The 26917-nt window shown below is 38.9% G+C and overlaps 1 protein-coding gene across 11 annotated transcripts in view; it reads left to right on the plus strand.

Moving 5' to 3' along the window:
• Positions 1–1511: 1511 nt before the first annotated feature.
• The window catches only part of LOC104595979 (zinc ion binding protein), a 28595-nt gene continuing 3189 nt past the window's right edge, over positions 1512–26917 (plus strand). Inside the window, exons 1-7 of one of the 11 annotated variants that reach the window (XM_088901274.1) lie at positions 1516–1773; positions 1975–2055; positions 9357–9438; positions 18026–18132; positions 18886–19037; positions 24349–24448; positions 26339–26555. In XM_088901274.1, the coding sequence (XP_088757400.1) occupies positions 18946–19037; positions 24349–24448; positions 26339–26555 (409 nt within the window). In that variant the 5' untranslated portion in view covers positions 1516–1773; positions 1975–2055; positions 9357–9438; positions 18026–18132; positions 18886–18945. Of the gene's footprint in view, positions 1774–1949; positions 2056–9356; positions 9439–18008; positions 18133–18885; positions 19038–24348; positions 24449–26338; positions 26556–26917 lie in introns of those variants that run through there. The other 10 variants (XM_088901276.1, XM_010256942.3, XM_088901281.1 and 7 more) reach the window with 10 other exon arrangements.

The following is a 26917-nucleotide window of genomic DNA, read 5'->3' on the forward strand; positions in this document are numbered from 1 at the left end:
TTATTTAACCACCAATTTCAAGTGTCGTCATTATTTGCCAATCGGTTCCGTCGTTAAATTTAAAACACTAATTTAAATAAGTTCGCATCTCCGCCTCATTGCCTGTTGCCCCACAAACGCTCCACATAACGTGAAACTGCCACATGTTCAGTCACACGTGGTAGAGCGTTTTTTCGTGTGGGCTAATGGGATAAGCCCGTTAGACCTAAAACGAATTTAAATTTCATTCTCCTATACAGCGTTTTAAAAAATATAACCGTTTTGGTTATTGGTTTCCGGGTCGACAGTTAGACCATCCGATTTTAATAGATGGCCCGTTTTGACAAATAAATAAAATAATTAAAAAAAAAACAGTCAAAATCATTGATTGGATTGACGGTTCGACCACCCGGGTCAATGGGTTGCTGACTTTTTTAATGGTTTTTAGCTAAATACTGGGTTTGGAGTAAAATGGAACCCGTTGCCTAGACGGTTCTCGAGTCAAATGGTTCGACCGTCTGAATCAACAACGGTTTGAAAACCTTGCTCCCATATTCCCACCCCCTCAACCTTAATGGTTCGACCGTCCAAACTGTCAACCCATTCAACGATTTTTTACCATTTTTTATTTTTAATTATTTATATATATATTTTTAATTTATTTGTCAGAATGATTCGTCTATTCAAACCGGATGATTGGACCATCGAACGGTGGCCAAAATGGTTCCGTTTCTGGGTCATTTTTTAAAATGTTGATTTGAGGTTGAGGGGGCGAGAATACGAGAGAAAGAGGTTTGGGCTTGTTGCAAAGCTAATTATTACGGTCTGACATAGGTTTAGCCTTGCATATGCTTGGCAAGCTTACGTTAAGGGACATCACCGTCATTTTCGCCTATAAGATTTTTGGGAGAATTGATGTTATCTTTAGACAGACCACCAAAAGCTTAACGTACACTTTGAGGATGGGTGGTTGGCCTCTTTGGGTGCCTAACCTTGGCACTCCTAGACCAACTTCCCTTGCGGGGCGGCCCTGGTTAATGGCTAGCATGGCTACCAGGGTTCCTCATGGACTCACACATGCTCATGGGGATAGTGCATGGACCGACACTCAAGTGAGACTTGGCATGTGGGCTTAGCTCAAGTATACTCTTCACCATGCCAGCCCCTTGCCTAAACTGAATGAGCTATTCCGTTGCCCCTAGCGCATGGGTGTGTTTTGTCCCAGCGGTTGCCTATCAACATGGCACATAAGCGCCTATCATCATCGGTATATAGGAGACCAATCACATCGGTGCCAAGTCACCTCTCTTCGACGCACAGTCGCCTCACATCATGGCCTTTCTCCTTTAGCACATAAATAGCGTCTCCCATGGTCCAGCCAGAGCCAATCGAATGCCCCGGCCATACAACTTGAGGTTATGATCCAGTACTGTTGATCTTGGTGAAACCATCTCACGGAGCAACTCGTAGTCTCTAAGCGCACAAAGGCTTGTCTTGAACTACCTTGGCCTAGACGTCGCACGGGTTTCTTTCCACCGTAGAACTACCCGCGTGGCAGGAGCTAAGGCAGGCGGTGGGACGGATATGCGAACTCAAGTTTTCTCCCGGGCAGTTCCATCGTTAATAAAAGCTAAACAAAATATCTATCTCGCGCCGATTTCCAATTTTGTATCCCGCTAAAACTCCCTCCCTCCTCCCTCTCTCTCTCTCTCTCTCTCTATCTCTCTCTCTCTATAGAGTGGTTCTGCGGACGGTCAGAGGATAAATTCGGGATAGGTATCAAGCTGATCAAAGGTACAAGTTCCTCTGTTCCTCTCTTCGTCCCCCCCCCCTCCTCCTCCTATCTCTCTCCCCCTTAGCCCTAATGTTAATCGTTGCTTTTCTTTCCTGTCAAGTGGATTTTAGAGCTGCCACCGAATAATCTGTGTGGGTTCTTTTCTCTTGAACCATAAGATATGATTTTATTTTTCTTTTCTCTTTGAACTACCACCAAAGATGACAACAAATACATTTGAGGAAGGTACCATCAACTTGAAGGAGAAACCATTACAGTGACTTCATAGTTTTGCACAAGAGGTAAAGTTCTTTATTTTTAATCAATCCTCTTTCAATTGATAGATTTAGGGTGTTTTAATATTTCGGATTTGGACACTATTTATGTAAATGGATTAAAGTCAGATTTAAAACTTTATCTAATTGATAACAAATTGTATATCTGATTCCAATTGGCAATTGCTCCCATCAAGATTTGAGTTCGATTAAATTTCATATTTATACATATATGAATAAACATCTATCATTGTTTTACCTAAAATGGATTGACTCAAATGCCCTATTCAATTTGAACCAAATTGCCACCAATTTGACTGTTTGAAGACAGGCTCGACTTTAATTCCTTTCTCTCTTATTTTATTTAGAAAATAATGAACAAGTTTATTAAATAGAATTATCTATTCAACTTAATTAATGGATAAGTAAATGTTTAAACAGGAAAATATTCAAGGGTGTGGTTCTGTCCAACTTCAAGTTCAGCCATTCAGAAACTCATAAGCACCTCATTCAAAAGTTATTCAGTAAAAGACAAATCAATAAGTTTTCCAGTTCAGCCAGTTCAACTGCTATCGAATGTCTCCTAGAAACTAACCATTGACCTAGCTTGCTGAATATGCAATTGACACACTCATTGCTTCAGTGCCTCAGTGGCCAATGCTGCCTCATGGAAACAATGGAGCCTTACAAGGTGAAATCCCTTAAATTCATGCTGAGGTGGAGTGTAGGGGTGCAAGTCAGGCTAGTTGGGTTGGGTTTAAGCTCAACCTAGGCCTAACCCTAAGAATTGGGCCTAAGGCCCGAGCCTGAGGTCAAGCCCAAACTGTTCAACCCAGGCCTGACTCAAACTGAAATTTGATGCCCTTGGGTTGGGCTCGAGTCTGGGCCGGGCTTGGATTGGTCAATCAGCCCACACTAAAATTTAATGTGAATGTATGTATATATGCACACATGTATGCATATGTGTATGATTTATCAAAATATAAATGCATATATGTGTTTGTATATACATAAGTATGTACATGGGTGGGCCATGCTTGGGTTAGAATAAAATAGGGTCGAGCTCAGGCCAGGTTTGGGATACCTAAGCCTAGCCCAACAAATAAAAAAGCCTAAACTTTGGAACCAGGTCCAGCCTGAGAACCAAAAATTCAAGCTCAGACTGTAAAATTGTGGGTTGGGTCAGTCCATGTTCAGGTTGGGCCCGCTTAAGTTGCACCCCTAGTGGGGTGGCATGTAGCTGGTCTATTGCCTCTTTGCCTCCTTTTTTTTGGGACTTAGTGTTTACTAGGAACCCAAATGGACCCATATAGGACATAGTCTCCATGGCCACCTAATTATTTTTTGCTTTACTTCCAATGAACACATTGAAAGTTGAAACTGTCTTTTGTTTGTTTAATTCCATTATTTCTTCATTTTTTTTCTTTTTATTTAATTTATTGTTATTTTTAGTGAGCACCCTATGCACCCATTATTGTTAAAATGTTGAATTGCCTACCAAGTTGATGCATAAGTGGATAGTCTGAATTAAGCCACAAGAGCCAAAATTTGATGGCATTGGGTGGAATGGCAGGTTGGGTCTAAAGTTGGTACCCCTAGCCTCTTCAAGAGAATAAGATGATACCACACAATTATAGTTGCCTTAACTTACTATTACTATATATTAGGATATTCCTAACTATCACAAACTGCTTTTGGGTTGCATTAGTGGAATTTGACATGGAAATGTTGTTGGTTTCATCAAATTCCTCAAGTAGATGGATTTCATGGTTTAGCTCCAAGGAATGGTACTTTTCAGAACTTAGAAACTTGAGGGATTTAGGGTATCAAATCCACAAGAATCTTGGATTTGATCTCCTAGTAGGGATGAGGTTTCAATTCCACAGGATTCAGATAAGTAGAATTGAACTGCATACACCAAATTTGACCCTAAGCCAAAAGTAAACATAGGATTGAAAATCTTAGCCAAATACCCTGTAGTCTTTGCCAAAAGTAAACATGTTGTTGCTTGTGCATGTGTGTGAACAAGAAGTTATCTGAAGGAAAGTTAGGAGTAGATCTATTTCAAGTTTTTAAGTATGAGCAGTCTCATCCAACTCATTCCTAGAATTACATTTTGTATAGTTTTTTTGTCATGTGTTTGTGATATGTTAGTGATTCACTATGTGGTTCAACTTGCCATGGGTTGAATTGTGGGTTCCACTGTGCAAATTCTAACACTGAATTGGCCATGGGAATGCAAATTCATACTTGTGGTATGGTGGACCTGGAAACCTAGTGGTGATATCCATAACCTTATTAAGTTTATATCTAAGTAATTGGATTGATTCTATTTCACATAGGTCAATGCTTCATAATGGCACATTTGTTAGTGAATGATGAAAGGTAACATCTACCTCAAACTTTGAACATTGTCCACCCTTGGAATAAGAGTGAAATTTCATGTAGTTGAGGAAAAAGAAAATGATAATTGGAATGATGAATACAATCTCCTTCTATCAAGGGCTCAAACTTTAATGGTTTGGGCTAGGGATCTACTGAAATTAAGGCTGTCAATGGTTGTGCACACATAAAATCGAATTCAAGTGGAGTATGGTTATCAAGCCATTTTATAATCCAAGAAAAAGATCCATCTCCAGTAACAATCTGATAGTGGATCCAATTTAAAAGATTGTACTTATTACTATTACTAATATTAATTTTCATGTTCTAAGCAAAGTTACAATTAAATGATCTTATTTCAGGTCATCATCATTATTTAAGCTCTGTTGGCTACACGAATCCTGTTTTACAATTTTATTTAGTTTAGTGATGTATCCTTTTCTAAATTATATCTTATTATTACTCAGCCCTTGTTAAATTATAAATCCTTAAGACCTCTTGAAAGATACAAATCCTTAATGTAGTCAAATATAACAGAAGTGGTTGCTAAATCATTATAATAGACAATGCACCATCTTATTTAATGCATGCTCTAGTTTTAGTACCATAATTTTAGTCATGGTGTCTAACCATGTCTATAAATCAATAAACAATGTTGGAGTATCGAAAGGTCACATCATGGTTAAAACTGTTCTTGCTCTATAGTAAACAACTGTTAGCCTACAGTTCATGCAAGAGTAAGATCTTTATTCTTTAGTAACTGTAATTTTCTTTTACCCTGTAATAGAAACATGCATCAATTGATTGCAAAATAGATTTTTGTTTACCAAGAAAAAAGTTAAAACACCTCACCAAAAAGTGAACAATATATCAGAAGATTTCACACAGCAAATTAAAAACATAATAGAAAAGAAATAACAAAAAGAAAGTTAAGGGTGATCTGTGATTCTACTCTTTCCCTTACCCAATTGTAGGAGTCCTTTGCTATATGGAAATCTTGACATGGTGAACTTGTACTATGGGCCCACGCCCACTAGATAAAAGGCTTGCTAAATTATCCACCTGTAAGGTATTTGTACCCAGCTGGACTCTTGGTGTGGATCCTTTTTTCTTCTCCTTTTGCATATTGGCAAGGATGCAAATCCAATTTGTTGATTGTCCCATTACATGTTAGTCTTGATTTACTATAGTTATCGTGCACAGAGATGTTGTAACTCATGGGCAGTTAACACGGAGATGTTTCAAGACCTATCCCTTAATGACCTTAACAGAAATATCCATTTGATTTTACTTCTCCCAAATCAACCTCATCCAATCAAAAGTCTTCAACTCCCTCATCTTGAAGCTGTGATGACTTTAAACTTTGATGGGAGTGCTGCAGGCAATTTGGGCAAAGCTGGGATAGGTGGAATCCTGAGGGATGAACAGGGTCTGATTTGTTGGGTGTTGGGTGTTTAGTGGTCCTCTAGGTATTACAGACTCAACAAATGCTGAAGTGATGGCAGCCCTCACTGGTATCAGAATAATAAAAAACCTGGGCATTCAGGCATTATCCATAGTAGGAGATTCAGCCAATACCATCAAATGGCTGAAAGAGAAGGAGGGGGGCCCATGGAGGTTGAGTCACTACCTGTCAGAGGCTAGAGACACTCTGGAACATTTGAATGTTAACCTGCAGTGGATCTCAAGGGAAATGAATCATATTGCAGATGGTTTAGCTAAATTGGGAGTAAATCTAGAAAACTTATACAGCAACAAGCTCCCCCTCTTGTAATTTTGCTTTTCTGCTGCTTTCTCATCTAGTACATCTGCTCACGTACTTTTGTCTATTTCAATGAATTCTGGTTAAATTTCTCTCAGAAAAAATCATGCACTTCCATTCAGTCCTAGTTGACTTTACAAAATATACACACACACTAGAATATGGGATATGGAGTATGGGAAGTGATGGTGTATGTGTGTGTGTGTGGGGGGGGGGGGGTGGGCTGCCAATTGGACTGGATTTGGATTTGGTCCAATCCAATCCTTAACACCAGAATAAGCACACTTCATTTCTAAGGCAAAATGAATTTGAAGTTTTTAATGTACTAGCCATTGGATTTGGTCCAATCCAATCCTTATATAAAAAATTCTTGATGTCTTTCCTTGCATATTCTAGTTCTTTCTTGCTATTAGATTTTTGAACCTTTGTACGGGTGCTGGAGAAAACACCATTCTTTTTTATTCCTGTTTATTCGCATGCTCATTTGAGTTATTGAGCTGTTCATCAAGTTGCATTAGAACGTTGTTGGATGCTAATGAATTTGGATTTATGATTGTTGGTTATCAATGAATCTGGGCATACAGAATCAGTTACTTCGTAAAAACATGGTGACAGACCATAAGTTCTGATATAAAAAATGATGTGACTGCCAGACAATAACTAAAAAATTGTGCAGGATAGGATCTATATTAAACTGGAAACTGACTGTGAAGGTCTTGGCTTGTTTAGTTTGAGGCTTGACTTTGATGTTACAGTCTATGTGCCAGCAATGCGGTTTTTGCAAATGTTTATAGACTATATGAGGATACCAACCTGATGTTCTCATACCAGTCCTAAGAAAAGGTTTAGACTGTGTAAGGAATGGCTGATGGGTTTCATGGGGATCAAGGGTTTGGATGTAGGATAAAGGCTAGATAATGAAAGGATGGTATGCTAGGAGTCTAGAACTTGGGATGAACAAAGATCAAAATATTGATATGGTATGCCCTGTATCAGGCATACCATATCTGTATCCAAGGTCATGGATACACTGATGTACACAGGGTTTGGGATTTTGAAAGTTTGGGATGATAGTAGTTATCCTTCTCAGGCTGATAAACACTGATGCCCAATTTTTGGTATCGGGGCGTATCAATATTTTGATCCTTGGGGATGAAGGGTTAAAGATAAGATAGATGGTTTTGGGCTCAGAGGCTGCAGCTCGATCGCACCTCTCCAAGGGATCATGTATGAGATAGTAATCATGAATCAGTTTCTGTTTTAAAAAAAATTCTATTATTATTCTTAAGAAAAGGGTTAAAGATAGATGTTGGGCTGAAAAATATAGCATTAGAATTCTGTAACATACATGATAACACAAGCAAAAAAGAGTAACAGAAAAACAGATAGAGCTATTGGAGTCTGCACCAGTAGATAAGAGTTATTGGTAGATGCTCAAGCCATGGTTACTATTTACAAATTTGGCCTAGTTGTGACATGTGACAGATTAGGAAATTCATATATTGGGTTTTTCGGTGATTTGGCCATTTGGGTTCAGATTGATGTAAGGCTGTAATAATTGATATTTGTAAGGAAAATTTATGGTTTTAAGGGTCTAGAATGTGGTTTAGGGAGGAGTGATAAAGATGTGCTGAAATTTGTACATAAAATGGGAAGGTCTTAAGTACTGGAGTGCAGAAAATATTGCATAAAACACCATGTGGAATGAAAGCACGATATATTAGGATGATCTGTATGGGTGGTTTGCACTGGAGATGATTTTCAGATGTTCTGAGTGAGGAAGCACAATCTTTGACAACAGAAAAGAGCAAAGGCAATAGAAGAAAGAGAATAAAGATAGCCTAGAACGTGTCTTAGTTCTCCAGGCACCTAGATATTTACCCAAGGGTTTTGGTAGCATTATCATGCAACCAGGATTCTTTTTTATGGCCAAAACACAAATCTTCATTTGTTGCCTCAATCCATGTGCTTGGTTTGTCATTGAGTGAAATTGGTCCTCTTTAGTTCTGATCTAAAAATTCAGTTTACCTACTGTCCTGCAAGGCTGCAACGTAGTAATCACAAATTGGGCTTGATTCTAATTTGTACTTTCATCTGTTTCAGTAAAGGGTCAAAAAGTGGGGCATCTAGGTGTTATGGATGCCAAGGTACAGGCATGAAGATCACAACCTGGCAAATTGGACCAGGCATGATCCAGCAGATGCAACATTTCTGTCCAGATTAATTAATGACCATCCTACAACCATATGAAAATTGGAAGGATGATCTTCTCAAATTACTCTTTGGAAAGATGATTGGATTATTTAAAGAAAGAAAAGTAATTCATTCTGTTATTTTATTCACCACCAATAACTGTTCAAATATATTTTTTTGATAATTGGAATATTTTTAAATTATATATTTTCCCCAAAAAAAAGTGCAATATCTTTCTTTTTTTTCCTAGGATAGTTGATAGGTTGGAAGAATATGGTATCTATTTAGTTTTGTTTCTGATGAAAAGTTCTTAAAGCTCAGTTTGGAAAGAGTATAAATACAAATATGTAGAGTGAAAAAGCTTTGTATTTTATCTTATTTTATATGTATTTGCATTTAACATATTTGTATTTGTATTCTTTCCAAACCGAGACTAAAGAAATTTATAAATGGTGGGTAGAAACTAACATCATTACTATAGTTTTTGATGATTAAGGTTGTCGTTGGACGTTGGTTATGCTTTAGGATTTTTGCTTTTAAAGCCCAAAAGCACAAAGCCCCAACTTAATACTTTGTTATTTGGGGCTTAAAAGTGTTTTGGCTTTGGATTATAATATTTTAAAAACAATTCTTACTAAATACTCAAAACACTTAAATTCTGTTTTCCAAAGCTAAAAGCTCAAAAGCTCAAAAGCAAAAGCTTATCCAAACAAAGCCTAAATTATTTACTTTTCACCCAAACCACTACTTGGTCAGGATTTGTTCTTATGTGAATGTCTGATATTGTACATTTCTATGAATTAGTAGTCTCCATTTTTCATCCTATTAAAAAAGTATTAAAGAAAATAAAAGAAAAGAGCATCACATATTTGTTGCTTTCATTTAGTTCTTTAGTTATTTTTTCATTAGTACACTTTGTTTTTATTTGCATATTCCTTTAAATTCTCTTAAATGTTTCTTTTGTTAATTATTTTTTGTTTATGACTTGTAGGTTATCAGGTTTATCCTCTCAAGTATTTTCAAGGTTCAGGTATTGAGCTTCATGTTGAAACTACTTTTTCATATCTTCTCAAGTATGTTAAACCTTTTCAAGTCATCCATATATTCTATTTTTTTATTCATGCAGAAATCTCTTACATGTGTGGCTATATCTTTTATTGCCTTCTTTTGGTACCAATTGCTTAAATCGGTTTTAAAACAAATCTCTTAAATCTTGTCATAATCACTTCAATCTTGTTATAGTTTTATTTGAGTTGGGCGATTGAGCATTTTTAGGTTTTGCTTTCCTTTTTTGAGTTTTGTTATATATTTTTATTTATTTTTCTAATATATCTATTTTTTCCTCTTTTGTGCAAGTAATTGAAGATGAAGGGTTCAAATCAACGAGACTATATTTTATCCAGCTATCCATTTTGAATCTTTTATTTTGGACATCGGAGTTAATAAAGAATTATTTTGTTAATAAAATTATGATTGATTTTCTTTTTATTAATTTTGTACTTATTTGGGTAAAATATATAAGTATTCAGTATTATAATGAAATACAAGGAATTTCAACTATGCAATATGTTGATTTTTGTATTTTTAATAAACTCCATTTAATCACAATGGTATAAAGCGATCATTATTGTGATTATATTATCAAAAAAATGAGATAAATGGCAACAATATACAATGGTTATTATTAGTTTTAAATGCATTAATGACAATATTTTTAGTCATTATGATGTGTCCATTAGCGACGGAATAAGTTGTTAATAATTTTGAAATCATTGGCGACGGTGGTTTGTGGTCATTAATGTATGCTTAATGGTGATAACATAACTTGTCGTTAATAGTTTTGAATTAATAGCGACAAGTTCTTTTTGTTGCTATTGTAATATTTTAACGACGGATTGCATTTCCATCATTAATATACTTTAAGGACCGAAATTTTCAACTCGTAGTCTAGACTTTTAACAGCAAAGCCTTTAGCGACGAGTGACGACGACATAATATCTTGTCGTTAAAAACTTTCAACGACAAAATTTGGACTTTTAACTATGGTTTTTCCTATCGTTAAAAACCTACTTTCTTGTAGTGTCCATTTCAGGTTTATTTTTGATTATCTGGTCGATTTCGTGTGTGAACTATGTTGATTGGATGTGTAACGTGTGTTTGTTGTTGTCATTTTAGTGTATTGTTTGAGTTGAAGACGTAAAGCATAGCGACTTTGGTCCCTTTCTGTCATAATTTATCTTGCATTTTTGTGGTTAAATTAAATAGAAATTGAAGCTGTTGTTGCTATCAAATATGGAGTCGGGGGCAACAACGTAATTTCTAGTGTCCAAGGCCGACGAGTCCAACTTGCTGAGAGAAAGAAAGAAGATGCCACAGGCCCCAGGAGTAATCTTAGGGGCGAAGGCTCCGACGGTCAAGTTAGCAAAGGGCTCTAAGGGGTTGGACCAAACAAGAGAAGAGACTTAGAGCTTGAGTTCCAGTCTGTCTTTACCCCAACGTGGGCCCTTTTTATAGTTGGAGTTGCCTGAGAGGAGGAATAGTTGGGAGCAGGTGGTGACGGTTGACAGTAGTTGGTGATGGGTGGTCAGCATGCATTAGGTTGACGCCACGTGTCGGGATCCGCAAAATGGCTGGAATGCATCCGATCGATGCCATGTGTTGGGATCTGCAGGTCGGCCAAGTACCCCTACATCAGCTGTCATTACGTGATTTTCATCTTTTAACTCTTGTGAGTTGTGAATATATAAATGAGCTCCGCTTTTGGTTTCATCATGACATTAAGGCTGCGTTTGGATGGGGTGTAAAGCAAACGGCTCTTCATCGAAGTAAACAAGGTGTAAAGCAAACGGCTTTACATCTTCGTCTCTTTTTGATGTAAAAATCCATCGAAGTAAACAAGGTGTAAAGCAAACGGCTCTTCATCTTCGTCTCCTTTGATCATCTCTCTCTCACCGTCGAGCACTTCGCAAGCCCTCTCACCGCCGTTCTGCTGGTTGGGCTAGGTGAACTTCCTACTCATGTACTCCACACTGTGCTCGAACTCGATCAAAGGAGGGTCTTGGGGAGCAAACATGGTGTGGTTGTGCAGGGGACGAGGGCTCATCTCGATGCCCCGACAAGCTTGTCCCCATGCAACCAAGAAGTTGTTGGTGGAATGGCCATCGGCGACCAGGTGATGGGCTGTAAACCCTACCACCAACGACCCACAAGTGAACCTTGTGAGTTGAACCTACAGCAAGGCTTCTGTCTCCTTGAGACAGGGGTGGAGGCTCAACAAAGCTAGCAATGGTTTGAAGGGCATGGACTGGTCGAGTGTGTAGTCGGCCGATGCTTCCGCAAAATTGATGCCACGGTTGTTGAGTAGAATGAGAGGGTCACCCTTGTCATCTACTCCCAATCTGCCAGCACTCTCTGTACTCTGCTAGGGCCTTGCCGAGGCCTTGCTCTGTGGTTGCATTTGGAGGGGTTGGTGGTTGGTACGCATAGATTACAACTATGTGGGTGTTGTAGGTGACCTTGTTGAAGACGCTTAGAGGAATGCGAGCAATGTTTGAAGGAGAAATATCTCCTTCGTAGTTTGGCTTTACAATCTTGGAGCTTGGGTTTGATAACACGTGCTTGTTATAGTGGAAGAATAATCTTCCACTGTCGAAGACGCTCAGTGGAAGATGCATATTACAGCTAAAGCCAGTATTGGTACAGGAGGGTTGTGTGGAGGATACAAGCTTTGTGGGCTGATTGAGTTTGACGAATTGGGTTAGACCTTAGACGTGTTTATATACTAACACTCCGACACCACAAACCACACAGTCTATGATGAATTTGTCACAAAAAGTAAGGGAGGAAGCTCCAGGAAAACAACAGCAACAGATATAAATATATAATTAATTATTGTTGCTTCATCTCTTAGTTACTATAGTGTTGGCAATCTTATTTGTCATCGATACATGGGTGTAGTTTTACACCATTGTTCATCCAAATGCATACAGAAAATACACTGATATTTTACACTATTCTTCCTGTTAGCGTAGGGGTATTTCTGTCCTTATACCCAGATTAAGGTTGCTGATCTGTAATGTTGTGTTAGAATCAGTGCTCCTTCCTTAAATAAGGGCACATATGTCTTTTCAATTATTTTTAATAATAAAAGGCACTGTCTGGCCGAATGGGAGTTATGTTCTTGAGACTTCCAGTTCGAACTAGACTTTCTCCTTTTCTCTTTCTCTTTCTCTCTTTCTTCCACCTTTCTACCTCTTTCTACATAATCGATCTCAGAAAAATAGAACTCCAAGGCAGGCCGAATCATAACATGGTATCAGAGCCACTTGAATCTGCTTAGATTTTTGTCTGCCTAGATTTCTATTCTCTGCGCACCCTATCTAGGGTTTCTCTTGATTTTTCTGCATTCAACTGGAGATAAGGGAAAGGGTTGAAAAGGAGTGATCGCCCTCTTCCCTTGGAGGTTTCTATGCCTCCAGTCGGGTCTTGTGTGGTCGGTTGCTATGGTTTCTAAGATCGCCCTCCCCTAATCGATGAAGAATAGAGGGCCGATCTGTGTGGTGCAGTGGCTGTCTTGTGTGGACTGATTTCTTGCTCGTGTGGTTGTTCCTTCAGTGATAAGGTAAGAGATTTCTATGCATGATCTGTTATGGATCAAATAAGAAGTGTGTTTCAGATCATATGCTGGGGTTTCAGATAGTAGCGTGCTAGGGTTTATGCTGTTTTTGTGTATTTCGAAGGAAGAGTTGTGATCATATAGTGGTGAGATTTCAGGTAGCCGTAGGAGTAGGGTTTGTGGTGTAAAGAGCACACTTTTCAGCAACAACAAGGGCTGAAATTAGTGTGACAAGTGTGATCTAGTCGTGTGTAGTGTGCAGAATTCAGTGGTAATAGAATTCAGCAAGTGTGCAGAATCGGTGTTAACAGAATGGGAGATAACAGTGATTATAAACCTAATGTGATGGTGCCTACAGACTACTTGAATGTTCAGATGACCTCCATTAAACTAAATGGAGAGAATTATGTGCCTTGGGTTAAATCTGTCGAAGTCTTTCTGAAGGCAAAGAAGAAGGTAAAACACATAAGAGAGGAGAAACCCTCCACTGACTCTCACGAGTATTAAGACTGGGAGCAAGAGGATGCTCAGATCATCACATGGTTGTGGGCAATCTGAGTCTTGAGGAGTACTATGCCAGCATGAGAAACATACGTAATGAGTTGAATGTCTATCACCCTCTCACTTCTGATGTCAAGATTCAGCAACAACTGAGAGAACAACTTGATGTGACTAGATTTTTGGTGGGACTGAAGTCTGAATATGAACCAGTACGGGCTCAGATATTAGGAGGATCAAAGAGGGGAGAGCTCGGGGAGCTCAGTCTGGCCGTGGTGGTAGTAGTGGTCCTGTGTATGGCCGAAGTGGCAATGGTGGGCCTACTTATAATCGTGGTGGTGGTCGTACTGGGGGCAGAGATTCAGGGGGAGCCCGTGGTAGAGGATGTGGCTCAGGCCTGAGGAAGTGCACTCATTGTGGTATGGATGGATATACCATTAACTATTGTTATGATCTACATGGTCCACCCTCAACTTGGGCCATTCATGCCGCGATTAGTGACTCCAGTTCCAGCTTTAGACAGGAGAATCATTCATCTGATCAGATACCTCCTACATCCACAGATGGTTCCGTGAAGGAGATGGTGAGTGTTTCCCGTGATGAATATGAGAGGTTTATCCAATCACAGCAGAACACGGCGACTTTCGCTCACTCAGGTATGGCTTGTCTGGCATCCACACCCAATCCTTGGATCATCGACTCTGGAGCCTCCGATCACATGACTGGAACTCCAGGTGTGCTTTATTCCTTATCTCATTGCTCAACATCACAATCTGTCACCCTTGCTAATGGTTCCACATCCTCAATTTGTGGTGTTGGTAATGTTGACCTAGACCCTGTATCCCTCTCATCAGTTTTGTATGTTCTTAAATTGCCTTTTAATCTTATGTCAGTTAGTAAGCTGACCAAATCACTTAATTGCTCCATTACTTTTTATCCTTCTATGTGTGTTTTTCAGGATCTCAAGACAGGGATGAAGATTGGTGGAGGGCATGAAGCTGGTGGACTGTATTATCTTGACGGTGGTGGCAAAACTTCAACAGCTCTCCAGTCATCCCTTTCTCCTCTCCAGTGGCACTGCCGATTTGGTCATCCGTCGCTAAAAGTTTTGAAGTCTTTGGTTCTGTCTTTGAGTTAACTTTCTGTTTTGGATTGTGAGTCGTGTCAGTTTGGGAAACACCATCGTGTTCCCTTTAGTTCTAGGGTTGATAACCGTGTGTCGAGTCCTTTTTCTTTAATTCATTCCGATGTTTGGGGTCCTTATAAAGTGATGTCATATAATGGATATAGATATTTTGTCATTTTTGTAGATGATTTTTTAAGGATGACGTGGCTCTATCTAATGAAAGAAAGAAGTGAATTGTTTACAAATTTTCAGAAATTTTATGCTGAGATTCGTAATCAATTTGGTACCCACGTTAAAGTTTTCCGTTCTGATAATGACCGTGAATATTTATCCTCATCATTTCAAGAATACCTGGACCAACATGACATTATACATTAGACTTCATGTACCTACACCCCACAACAAAACAGGGTGGCTGAGAGGAAGAATCGCCTTCTCCTGGAAACAACACGATCCCTAATGCATCACATGAATGTTCCTACACCCTTTTGGAGTGATGCAGTGTTTACTTCTTGCTTTCTGATTAATCGGATGCCCACGTTCATCCTTGATGGTCATTCTCCGTTTACGGTCTTGTTTCCCGCTTTGTCTCCGTTTCCTCTTACGCCTAGGGTATTTGGGTGTGTCTGCTTCGTCCATAATCTGGGTCCCGGGAATGACAAGTTTGATGCCCGTTCTCTCAAGTGCATCTTCCTTGGCTATTCTTGGACCCAGAAAGGGTATAGGTGTTACCATCCTAGTTCTCGACGGTCCTTTGTGTGTGCTGATGTCACCTTCTTTGGGTCTACTCCGTTCTTTTTGGGGTTCGGTGATACTTCTCTTCATCACCTCCTCTTCCACTTCCCGTTGCCGACCCTCTTCCCCTTGTTCCATCCGTGACCAAACCCTGCCTTCGGTGCCACCACCTGTTGAACGCCCACCTATCCGTCATGTGTATACACATCGTCCACGCGTACCAGCTACTACTCCCCGGCTACATCTCCGTCGACAGATCCGGCACCAGACCCGCACTCAGCATCTAAGCTTGATCTCTCCATTGCCTTGCGGAAAGGTAAACGTACTTGCACCCTTCATCCCATTTCTAGTTATGTTTCACTTACCTTTCCGCTTCCCATCGCCAGTTTGTCACCTTGTTATCATCAGTTGTTGTCCCTAAGGATGTCCAGGAAGTCCTTGCCTCTCAGGGTGGTGCCGAGCGATGGAAGAAGAACTCTCTGCCCTTCATCATAATCATACTTGGGACCTCACCGCTCTTCCTCCTGGGAAGCAAGCTGTTGGTTGTAAATGGGTTTATACGGTTAAGTATCTGCCTGATGGTAGTGTTGAATGCCTGAAAGCGCGATTGGTTGCAAAAGGGTACTCCCAAACCTATGGTATTGACTACACAAAGACCTTCTCACTGGTTGCTAAGATATGGTCAGTTCGTGTTGTGATCTCTCTTGTAGCCATGTATGATTGGCCGCTATATCAGGTTAATAACAAGAATGCCTTTTTGCATGGTGACTTACTCGAGGAGGTCTACATGGAGCAACCTCTAGGGTTTGCTGCTCAGGGGGAGGATGGTAAGGTGTGCAGACTAAGGAAGGCTATAAATGGGCTTAAACAGTCTCCTTGAGCATGGTTTGGTAGGTTCAGTGAGGTAGTGAAGAAGTTTGGTATGAAACAGTGCAAAGTTGATCATTCTGTATTTAGTCATGACTCTCCGGGAGGAAAAATACTGTTGGTGGTGTATGTAGATGATATTGTTATCATCGGAAATGATAACATGGGTATTGACAGGCTGAAGACTTATCTGCAGGATCATTTTCAGACAAAGGATCTTGGTAAACTGAAATATTTCTTGGGGATAGAGGTAGCAAGATCCAAGTATGGTATTAATTTGTGCCAGAGGAAATATGTGCTTGATTTGTTGGAAGAAACAGGCTTGTTGGGTGCTAAACCAACTGAAACACCTATGGACACAAATACCAGGTTAAGCAGTGATATGGGTGAAGTGTTTGAAGACCCTGGCAGATATTGACGACTTGTGGGTAAACTGAACTACCTAACCATTACTAGACCAGCCATCTCATTTGCGGTTAGTGTGGTAAGCCAATTCATGCAGAAACCTCTGATTCCTCATTGGAGTGCAGTTCTGAGAATTGTGAGGTATTTAAAAGGGGCTCTGGGTCGCAGTCTGATATACAAGAGCGGCGGAAAATTTGAAATAGAAGGGTATTCTGATGCTGACTAGGCCGGTTCTATGTCTGATAGGCGGTCTACTACAGGCTATTGCACTTTCTTAGGAGGTAACCTGGTGACATGGAAAAGTAAGAATCTGACGGTCGTGGCAAGTAGTGCAGAAGCAGAATATAGGGCTATGGCACACACTGCTTGTGAATTAGTGTGGCTAAGGAACCTTCTACAGGAAGTAGGGTATAACATCCATACTCTAATGAAGCTCTATTGTGACAATCAGGCTGTAGTTCATATTTCCTCTAATCCGGTGTTTCATGAAAGAACCAAGCACATTGAAGTTGACTGTCACTTTGTGAGGGAGAAGGTGCTGAATGGAGAGTTAGACACTACATATGTTAATACAGGAAACCAGTGGGCTGACTTATTTACAAAAGGCTCGAGTCGGGGAAGAGTGGACTACATATGTAACAAGCTGGTGAGTATAGCTTGAGGGGGAGTGTTAGCGTAGGGGTATTTCTGTCCTTATACCCAGATTAAGGTTGCTGATCTGTAATGTTGTTTTAGAACCAATGCTCCTTCCTTAATAAGGGCACATATGTCTTTTCAATTATTTTTAATAATAAAAAGAACTGTCTGGCCGAATGGGAGTTATGTTCTTGAGACTTCCAGTTCGAACCAGACTTTCTCCTTTTCTCTTTCTCTCTTTCTTCCACATTTCTACCTCTTTCTACATAATCGATCTCGGACAAATAGAACTCCAAGGCAGGCCGAATCATAACACTTCCAAACGCACAGCAGTGTAAAAGCTGCATCTATCCGGTTCATTTTTTGCGGTTACATGTTGGACCAGTCTTCTTTTACACCGACGGGGTTTTGCCTTTACACCTCAAACAAACACAGCCTAAGTTTATAAGGCTGGAGAGCGTTCCTGTTCAGTACGGGGGCTGAGTCGACCCGTTGATTTGGAGAATGGTCCGCCCAAGCCAGCGTCGGAGTTCACCCTCAAAGGAGGAGACTAACTTGCCATTTGAAATTTGTATTACAGTGCAGAATTCATGCCGAGTATAAATACAAATACATACAAAATACAAGAATGTTTTAATATGAAGTTTTGCACTCTACGTATTTGTACATGTACTCTGCCTTTGGGTTTTGGCCCAGTGGATCTCGACTGGGCCACACTTGTTTGATTGGCCCATTGGTCATGCTTGTAAATTGAAGTCCAGACTATACACCGTTTCAGGGGTCCTGTAACCACAGAGCCAGAGCTTTTGCCTTTGGCCTTCCTCTGTGAAGAAGAAAACCATATTGCGAAGGAGGGAGAGTATTATGTGTCATTTAATTAACCAGGTATTTTTCTAATTTGAACCATCCTTGTTTTTCTGCTTCTTTTATTTTCTATTTCCTCTACGAATTGTTAGAGAAAAGATTATTGCTTTGTGATAAACTTGTTAGTCTCTGCAGTAAAGGTTAAATCTGGTTCCTATTTGTTGCTTCTGCCTTTGCAAGAAAGTCAAGATTTACTTTGTAATCTGGTTTTTGATTACTCATGTATACTAGGTGTTTGGTTATTCTGGTTCACTCCATTTTCTGACGATATATCTCAATAAAGATGAACGAAATTCCCCTTTCTCTTCCATAAATCGCTGGCTGAAGGATTAGAGCACTGTAGAGAGTTCTTGTAGTATGGAAATATTTTATAAAATTAGTGTATATTCAGCTATAAATATTGATAAAAGTCCTGCTTTACTGTAGTGTATCTATTGAATCAGCATAATAGCAACAATTGAGAAGGAACAAAAGTAGTTGAACACTCAGAGGTCTGTCCAAAGACACTGTTTTTGGAACGTTACTATCTAAAACTCACAAAATTAAGTTGTTATTGGGTTGCATGCTCTGTTTGTTTACCCAAACAGTTCACAAAGGAAAAATACTTCTTATGACTGTTATATGTGTATTTCTTAGATTTTCTCCAAATGAGAGTTAAAATGTGGGAAACCATCTCACACTTTTTTTCTCTCTCTTCCTACTGGTGGTTGTGGTTTTTGCATCTTGATTCAGTGTTGTTTATTCTTTTGACCAAAGAATTCTATTTTTTGTCAGACTAATTAGGTTGGATTCATCTGTTTGCATTTGCCTTGGAATTTGTTTCTTGTATTATCAATGGATGCTCAAGCAAAGAAGGCCTTATTTCGTGCTAAATTGAAAGAATCTTCTCAGAAGCGGGACAAACGCATAGATTCTCCCCTTGTAAGGTGAACCTCTCTTTAATAATGCAGGGGTTCTCCCCTTGTTAGGTGAACTTCTATTATTATTATTATTATTACTATTACTTTTTTAAATCCCAATAATAGATGGATATGCTCGTAATTGAACGTATTCTTTCTGATCTTTGTTTTTAGTTTTTCTTTATCTTGGTTTTATTGATACTACCTAGGTCCAGCACATGTGAGGTACATTTTGGCATAGTGGTTAGCTGATTACAATATAGATGGAATTATAATTAGCTGGTGATAGTAGCAGATGAATACCAAACTCATCTTGTGTAGCACCTAAAACATATCAGGAAATTGTGAAGGCAGGTTCAAATCAGTTATTGTACATGAGGCCATATAAGAAGCTTAATACAATAATTCAAATATATTCATTCTTGTGAAGGAACCTCCACGGAGGACCCTCTTTAAGAAACCTGCACTCTTTGAGGAAGCACTACTACTGGATTTGACATAATTTTTAGATTGGGAACATTAGAAGCTTAGAACATGATTTCTTAGTGCCTGAAATGGTCAGCTTCCAACTCCTCTTTCTCAACCAACTCAACCTTATCAGATCTCTGATTGGACTACTTGTAGACTCAAAATCTGTCACTCCTCTACCACTGTCTTGCCTCCCAAACAAAAATCGTCCTATCAGACCTGACAATGAGCCTCTCCAGCATTAAACCTGCAAAATTTTCTTTTCTTAAACCACTTTATATTTGTTTCTAGTTCGTGCTTCAAAAAGCATTCCTCATTCACCAAAAGATCTTGGGAACATAGACCAATCAATGAGTCAATGACTTTTAACTCCCTTAGCCTTACCCACCAAACTACTTTCTTGCTCCACCTCTGAGGTATCATCAACTTTAGTTTCCAATGCCTTGGTGGCATTCATTAACTTGTCTGGCTCAAGTTCATAGCCAATCTTCTGATTGAGAGCTCAATGTATGGGTAAGATGTTTAATTCCACACTTCAGCCTCACTTGAAACCTTATTTCCATCATTATCAATAAATGGATAAAGCAAAGCAAAGCCAAATCTGAACCATTGTCTTTCTGAGAAACCCGTACCAAAGGAGACCCAGTTGGTCTCCTGCCAACCTTTCCTTCAGTTTGATGTTTTATTTAAATCTGTTGGCAAAAAAAAAAAAACTGTTTTGATCTCTGGTTGCTTCACTGATTTCAACCTGACACATCACCCCTGTGCAAACCTTGCTGCAAACTGTACATTTTATGCCAAGCAATCACCTGTACCTGAACATTCCTCTATGTCAACGGGCTGGTTTTGGGTTGGGCCCCATCCAAATCGAAATCAATTTGTATGGATTGGACGGACTAATAAGACATATTGAATTGGATCTGTCCAGGCTTAATGGTCAAAAGTATTTATTGGATTGGATTGGACCTGGTCCCGTCCGTAATGGATTTATATTGGTTGGATCAGATTGAATCAATATCCAGTCCCTTGAACAGTCTAAATTAAAATCAATTTGAACAGTTTGAACGGTCCAGACATTGAACTGGACTGGTCCAAAATGGTCCAGAGTATTTCTTTCGGAAAGCTGATTTCTTGGGTCTCTGCTTCGAAGGGGATTCAAGCTTCTCAGTTGGGGGCTAGGCTGAATTCTAGGAGCCTATGACATCTGTAATCTTGTTCTGTTTGGGCTGTGTCCCCTACTAAGGTGTTTTCCTTGGGGGGGGGGGGTCCCTTTGTACTAGTATTTTATATCAATAAAATTTACCTTACCTTTTCTCAAAAAAAAAGGTCCAGAGTATTCATTGGATTGGATTGGACCCAGTCCATCTGTAATGGACTCATATTTGGACTGGATAGGATTGGACCAAATCCGGTCCAATTGACACCCCTACCTCTCGGTGTCATTCAGTACCTGAGAATTACATGAACTTTTGCCTGCAGCAAAATAATTTATAAAACTTAGACAATTTCTTGGACAAGAAATGTGCCTCATTACTCCCACATGGTCTATTTTCTCATGAAAGTAATATTATAGTTTAGCTTATCTAGATCACTGGCTTGGATTGTGTAGGCTGTACTTCAAAATATAGGCCTCCAATTCAGCAAGTTAACTTACAGAAGCTAGTAGTGTATGAAAATTTCATGCAGTTCTAACTTCTAAATTAAACATGATCAACCGGGAAGTTATGAATATATATAAGGAACCAATTAAAATCGAGATTCTAAAGTATTGATACTATACACCCGTATTGGGCGTATCGTTTTGTATCTTTGGGTACGCGATACACCTGTTTACAGGTGTTTTCCTATTCCAGCCAAAGTGGCTGATAGGCTAGAGTTGCAGAGGGATTTCTTGTGGTGTGGCAAGGGAGGTGGACAGAAAATCCATCAAGTGAACTGGGGGACTGTTTGTAAGCCTATTTCAGCAGGTGGCTTGGGTGTGAGAAATTTGAAGAAGATGAATACAGCTTTGCTAGGGAGGTGGTTCTGGCTATTTAATGCTCAGCCTCTTAGTTTATGGAGGCGGTTAGTTGAGGAGAAATTTGGCTTGAGCAGTAATGGTTGGGACCCAGGTAATGATATCTCTTTGGTTGGTTTCTCAGTTTGGAAAGGAATAGAGAAAACTTTCTCAAGTTTCATCCGGGGGATTAAGTTAAAGGTTGGGGATGGAAGATGGACTTGGTTCTGGCTTGACCCCTGGTGCAGTAATGGTGCTTTGATGAATGAATTTCCTTCCCTATTTTTGCTAGCACATAAAAGAGATGCTCTGGTTGCAGATCAGATAGGTTGGGTCGGAAATGAGGGAGTTTGGAGCTCAACTTTCAGGCGGCAACTTAATGACTGGTAGATTTCTGATCTGGTAACTACTCCAACCTCTCCTTGCTCAAAAACTTTCTTGGACTCGGCAGGATGAAAGAATTTGGAGAAGGTCCAAAGAGGGTAAATTTTCTGTCAAATCCCTCTATGAGAATCTTGTAGACTTACCCACTCTGGATTTTCCTTGGAAGGAGGTTTGAGTTTTACATATTCCTTCCAAGATAAACTTCTTCATGTGGGCAGCTGTGAATGGCAAGTGCCTATCAAAGGTTCAGCTAGCAAGAAGGGGAATGTCTCTGAACTCTTTGGAGTGTGTGATTTGTGTTCATCTTTTCCTGCACTGCCATGCAGCCAGTCTTTTGTTCAACCATGTCTGTAGGTTGCTGAATGTAAGTTGGTGTCAGCCAAGGTGTTTGTTTGAGCTCTTGCAGTCCTGGAAGTTGCCGGGGTTAAACCGAAAAGAGAAGCTGTTGTGGAGCACAGTCCCCCATGTTATATGTTGGGGGCTGTGGAAGGAGATGAATAGAAGGATTTTTGAAAGGGTGAGTTGTGGTTTGTCAGTCGCAGATCTCTTCAGAAGAATTCCCCATGGTCAATTTTTTGATAACAGCATCCTATTCGGCTAGTCAGATAAGTTGATTAGTATCATTTGACCTGCTTTCGAGCACTTTTTGGTTCTAAGAAGATTTTTTAGGGTCGTTTGTTGAATCTGATGTATAGTTCCTGGCTGTACATGTTGAGCATACCGTGTTTACAGTGTAGTATTAATACAAATCATTACTTTACCTTCTCTCTCTCTCTCAAAAAAAAAAAAGAATAATATATATAAAAATAAACATAAAACTTTAATTTGGAAAATAACTACAAAAAAAGGTGCATGGTTTAAAGTACCAATATGCTTCTGCCGATACACAAAGGTGTACTTTGAACCATGATTAAAATTACTTGCTGAAATCCATTGCTCCGTGAGGATAGTGTTTGGTTAGAATCAGGGTTCAAATTATTGATATGCTATGCCCAATATGGGGTGTATTGTATTGGTTTCGAAGGCCACTGACACACATAACACTGATAGTTTGGGGGTTTTGAAACTTTCAGATGATAGTAGTCATCTTGATCAGCCTATCTCTCAATTATCAGGCTGAAAAAAATAAACATAATATCATATGTGTATCGACCAATTGATACATACGATACCCAGTTTTTTGGTATTGTGTGTCAATATTTTGAACCTTGGTTAGAATAATTTTTGTACATTCTAAATTAAGATTTCTTGACCAATCAACCAGAAAACACGTTTGTAAATGGTTGCCCAAATAAAATGGAGGAAAGCATATGCCTGTTCATATGATACTGTATATACTACTGCTTAGCATGCAAATATTAACCTCATTTTCAACAACTCTTCATGTGTCATTGGAGAACAAACACTCTTGCTCCCTAGTAGATATTGATTTGCACAGTGCCTTGTAGGGCATTTCCACATTATCTGGCCCTTGAGGACAAAAGGGCACTAGAGCCATCTCCATGGAACGCTGTTTAGTTTTTTAGGAAGAGAATATTCACTATCAAATAGAGAGTAAAAAAAAAAAGTAATTCCAGATTAATGATGCAAAAATACGATTTATAAACAAGTGATTCACTGTTTTTCCATCCGCTGTTTTCTTAAGGTGACATCATCTAGATTGGCCCTTACATTCTGATATTGTTTATGCCATATGGGTTTAGCTTTGAAGTGTTGAAATGCCTAATGTAAAAACCTTTGAAATGAAAATGCAAACACAATATGTATTTAGTTTCAACAATATCTAGCATTGAAAAAAATTTATCAAGAAAAGGAAAAAAAAAAAGAAAATCCAGCATGAGATGTAACTTGTAAGTTTGCTGGAATTTTAAATATTCTAGGTGTTTGTGTCACGCTTTCAATGTCTGCCCTTCACTGATGTTGGAGAACCAAAGAATGTCCACAGATTATGATGACTGAAGAAGTTTTCATAGGATTATAATTTAAAGAGGAAAATTTGAATAATCATTCTATTATGGAAATGTAATAACCATCTATTTGGTGTGCATAGATATGCATACCAGTGGCAACATTATGGAAATGTAATAACCATCTATTTGGCACAATTGAAAAATAGAAATATGATGATTCATAAATTTGTACTAGATCTATGGGGTAAAGGAATTTTTGTTCAGAAGTCTGAAAGTGGAAAGGAGTTTTGCATTACCAGTGGCAACATTGTCATAACCTGATAAAGTGATAATCATGGTGTAAATGTAAATGTAACTATAATGTATCTTATGATTCCCAAGAATCTATACGAGTCAAATAAGTTAGATGAATTCATGCATACAAGGGGCTTTGTTTTTAAATAAAATATTCTAGCTCAATGTAGACACTTTGGTGGTAAATCCGTAATGGTAAAGAAGGCTGACTATCCATGCATTAATTGAGAAGTATAATCCTTCAAGTTCTGATTTACTCTACTCCCCCACCCCCCACCAATTGCAGGTACAATGAACATGACCAACCTGTCTGCAGGGTTTGTGATGTCACTTTGAAGTCTGAATCCCTCTGGCCTGCACACCAAGCTTCCCGTAAACATCATGAGGTTATACTTCGCTGAATAATTGTAATCATGGAGTATTCCAACTGTGGGGCTTCCAGATGGTTTATATTTGCTTAGTATTTTGTCCTGAAATACTTGCTTTTGAGAGGACGATATGTATATGTGAAACTTCTTTTAGCCAAACAGCTTAGATTGAAGTTCTCCTATTGTCCTTTACAAGTGTCGCATCATCATTTCCAATTAAAACCTTCACTTTTGTGTTTTATGTCACATTGCTATCTTATATCACTGCTCCTCTATATGATGGAACAGTAACAATATGTAAGCTTTTTCTGCCTTGATATTGGAAAGGAGATTAGGAGAATCTTAACAAATACATTGTTTATGAGCAGAACTTGTTGCATCTTACTATCTTAGTTTCATTTGCTTATATTTAGAGTGATAGTTTCCCATGTTAGAATGGCTTAAGGGATTTAAGTGTTATTAATGTTGTCATTTGATGAACGAACTAATAGGAAGCATGTAGGAATTTTTTGTGTTGTGTACCACTTGTAAGTCTTCTAAATTCATTAAAGATTTTATTTTGGGCATTGGAATGACTACATTATGCTTTGGAAGTAACCATGCCTATGCCAACAATGTATACCCAAGAGGCTTTTCACATGCTTCGTTTATGCAACAAATATCTTATTGTGGAACATCTAGAGCAGTTTAAATCCTAACTTTGCTATCCCCAACAAATAAATAAATAAAACTCCAATTTTAAATGCATGACACAGGGGCAATGACTAAACGATCATGTGGACAAAATCTAGAGAGAAATCCAAAAAATTAGCTTTCAGGTCATCAGGCATTTTGTTTAGCCTATGAAAGTTTCATGAAGGCCTGGATGAATGAGTATTGCCTTGTTTAAAAATTATTGAACCAGATTGTGACTCTTGAATAATTTGTATAGGCTTTAGAGTAATGGGTTGCACTGGATATGGACCTAAACTTTGGCTTTTTATTTTGTTTTTGCTTTTGTTTTTGTGTTTTTTCGGCACTAAGTGGCCACTCTCAGTGTCAAACCCAAATTCTGTGCTTGCCAGTGTGGTAATGTAAGTACAATATACAACTGCCACTCCGAAGAAAGGAGTAGGATACCCAGATCCACAGAGAAAAATAAGAAGGAACACACGTATGACTCCTGGAATATCTTCTGATTCAGCTTCTAGTACAACAGAGCCTGGTCATTCCACTCTGGATGTCCACTCTGATTTTGAACAATAAAAGGGAATACAGCAATGGACCTTGGATACTTCTATTATTGGACAAGATGTTCACTTTGAATGCCAAGGGTCTGTCTCCCTAATCAGTTGTCTCATTCTCCAGGAGCCATTGGAGCCATCTCTCATCCTTATATCTAGTGATTATCTGCATTACCCCCTACCTCCATAAACTCAAATCCCAAGGAAAATATCAATCCGAGGATGAATTTTGCTGATCTAGAAACCACTGAACCAGGTTATGATTCTCTGGATGACCTATGCTGGGTTAAGAGGTTTGTTTTCCTCTTTTTCCTTATTCACTGATTCTCAATGCATTCTAGTGGATCTAAAACTCTTGCTCTTTTTTCAAGCTTAGCTTTCAATAGAATCTTTTGAGAGTTTTCTTGGCACATAGGAATGTTATTTTATTTGTTTATTTATTTCTGAAATTATGTAAGTAAATGTCTATCTTCTGTCTCACAGAAAGATATCAGTACATTCTTTTTATGTCCTCTTAGACCTTGATAACATAATTCCTATATTTTATACATAAGTCACTTTACCATGAAATGGTTTGTTTATTTTGTAAAAGACAACAAGTAGTAGTGTCCACAATCAGTGATAATGTTTTTTCATGAGTGGTATGTGTAACTAAGTATGTTGATTAAAGTATGCTTATATTCAGGCAATTAATAATATCAAGGCTGCTGCAGCTGGGCGATCTCAAATTTCTGATGGAAAATTTCAGCCTCATGAAGAATCTAGCAAACTTAAAGCTGAGTCATCTATGGAGTTGCATAAACCTAAATCTGAGCCCCAAAAAGAGTTGCATAAACCTCGGTCATCATCAGCTTTACCAGAAGGATTTTTTGATAATCCTGAGGCAAAGAAGCCAAAAACTGGTGAGTATGTATTATTGATCTCATTTTGTTTGTTTATTTGTCTGTACCTTGTTGCATCAGGTGGTTAAGTTGAATTTTGGGCATGAGGATTGAATTTAGAGTTCTGGCTAGAGAGACCAAAAATCTGGGAAGAAACCTGAAGTGCTCATTTAAGTGGGTCCCAAGATCAGCTAACTCCCTAGTTGACAGTTTAGCTCAAGCTGGGGTGAACTGTCAGGGGTGTTATTGGGGAATGCCTGAACCAGGGGTCCATTTGTAATCAAGGATTAAAGTATTGGTATCGAGTATCATATTGGAAAACTTGGATACAGATATGGATACAAATACATGGACACACTAGGGAAATACATGGACACACTAGG

The sequence above is a fragment of the Nelumbo nucifera genome, chromosome 3 (assembly GCF_055504915.1).
Source record: "Nelumbo nucifera cultivar China Antique chromosome 3, China Antique-T2T, whole genome shotgun sequence".
Classification (NCBI taxonomy): Eukaryota; Viridiplantae; Streptophyta; class Magnoliopsida; order Proteales; family Nelumbonaceae; genus Nelumbo; species Nelumbo nucifera.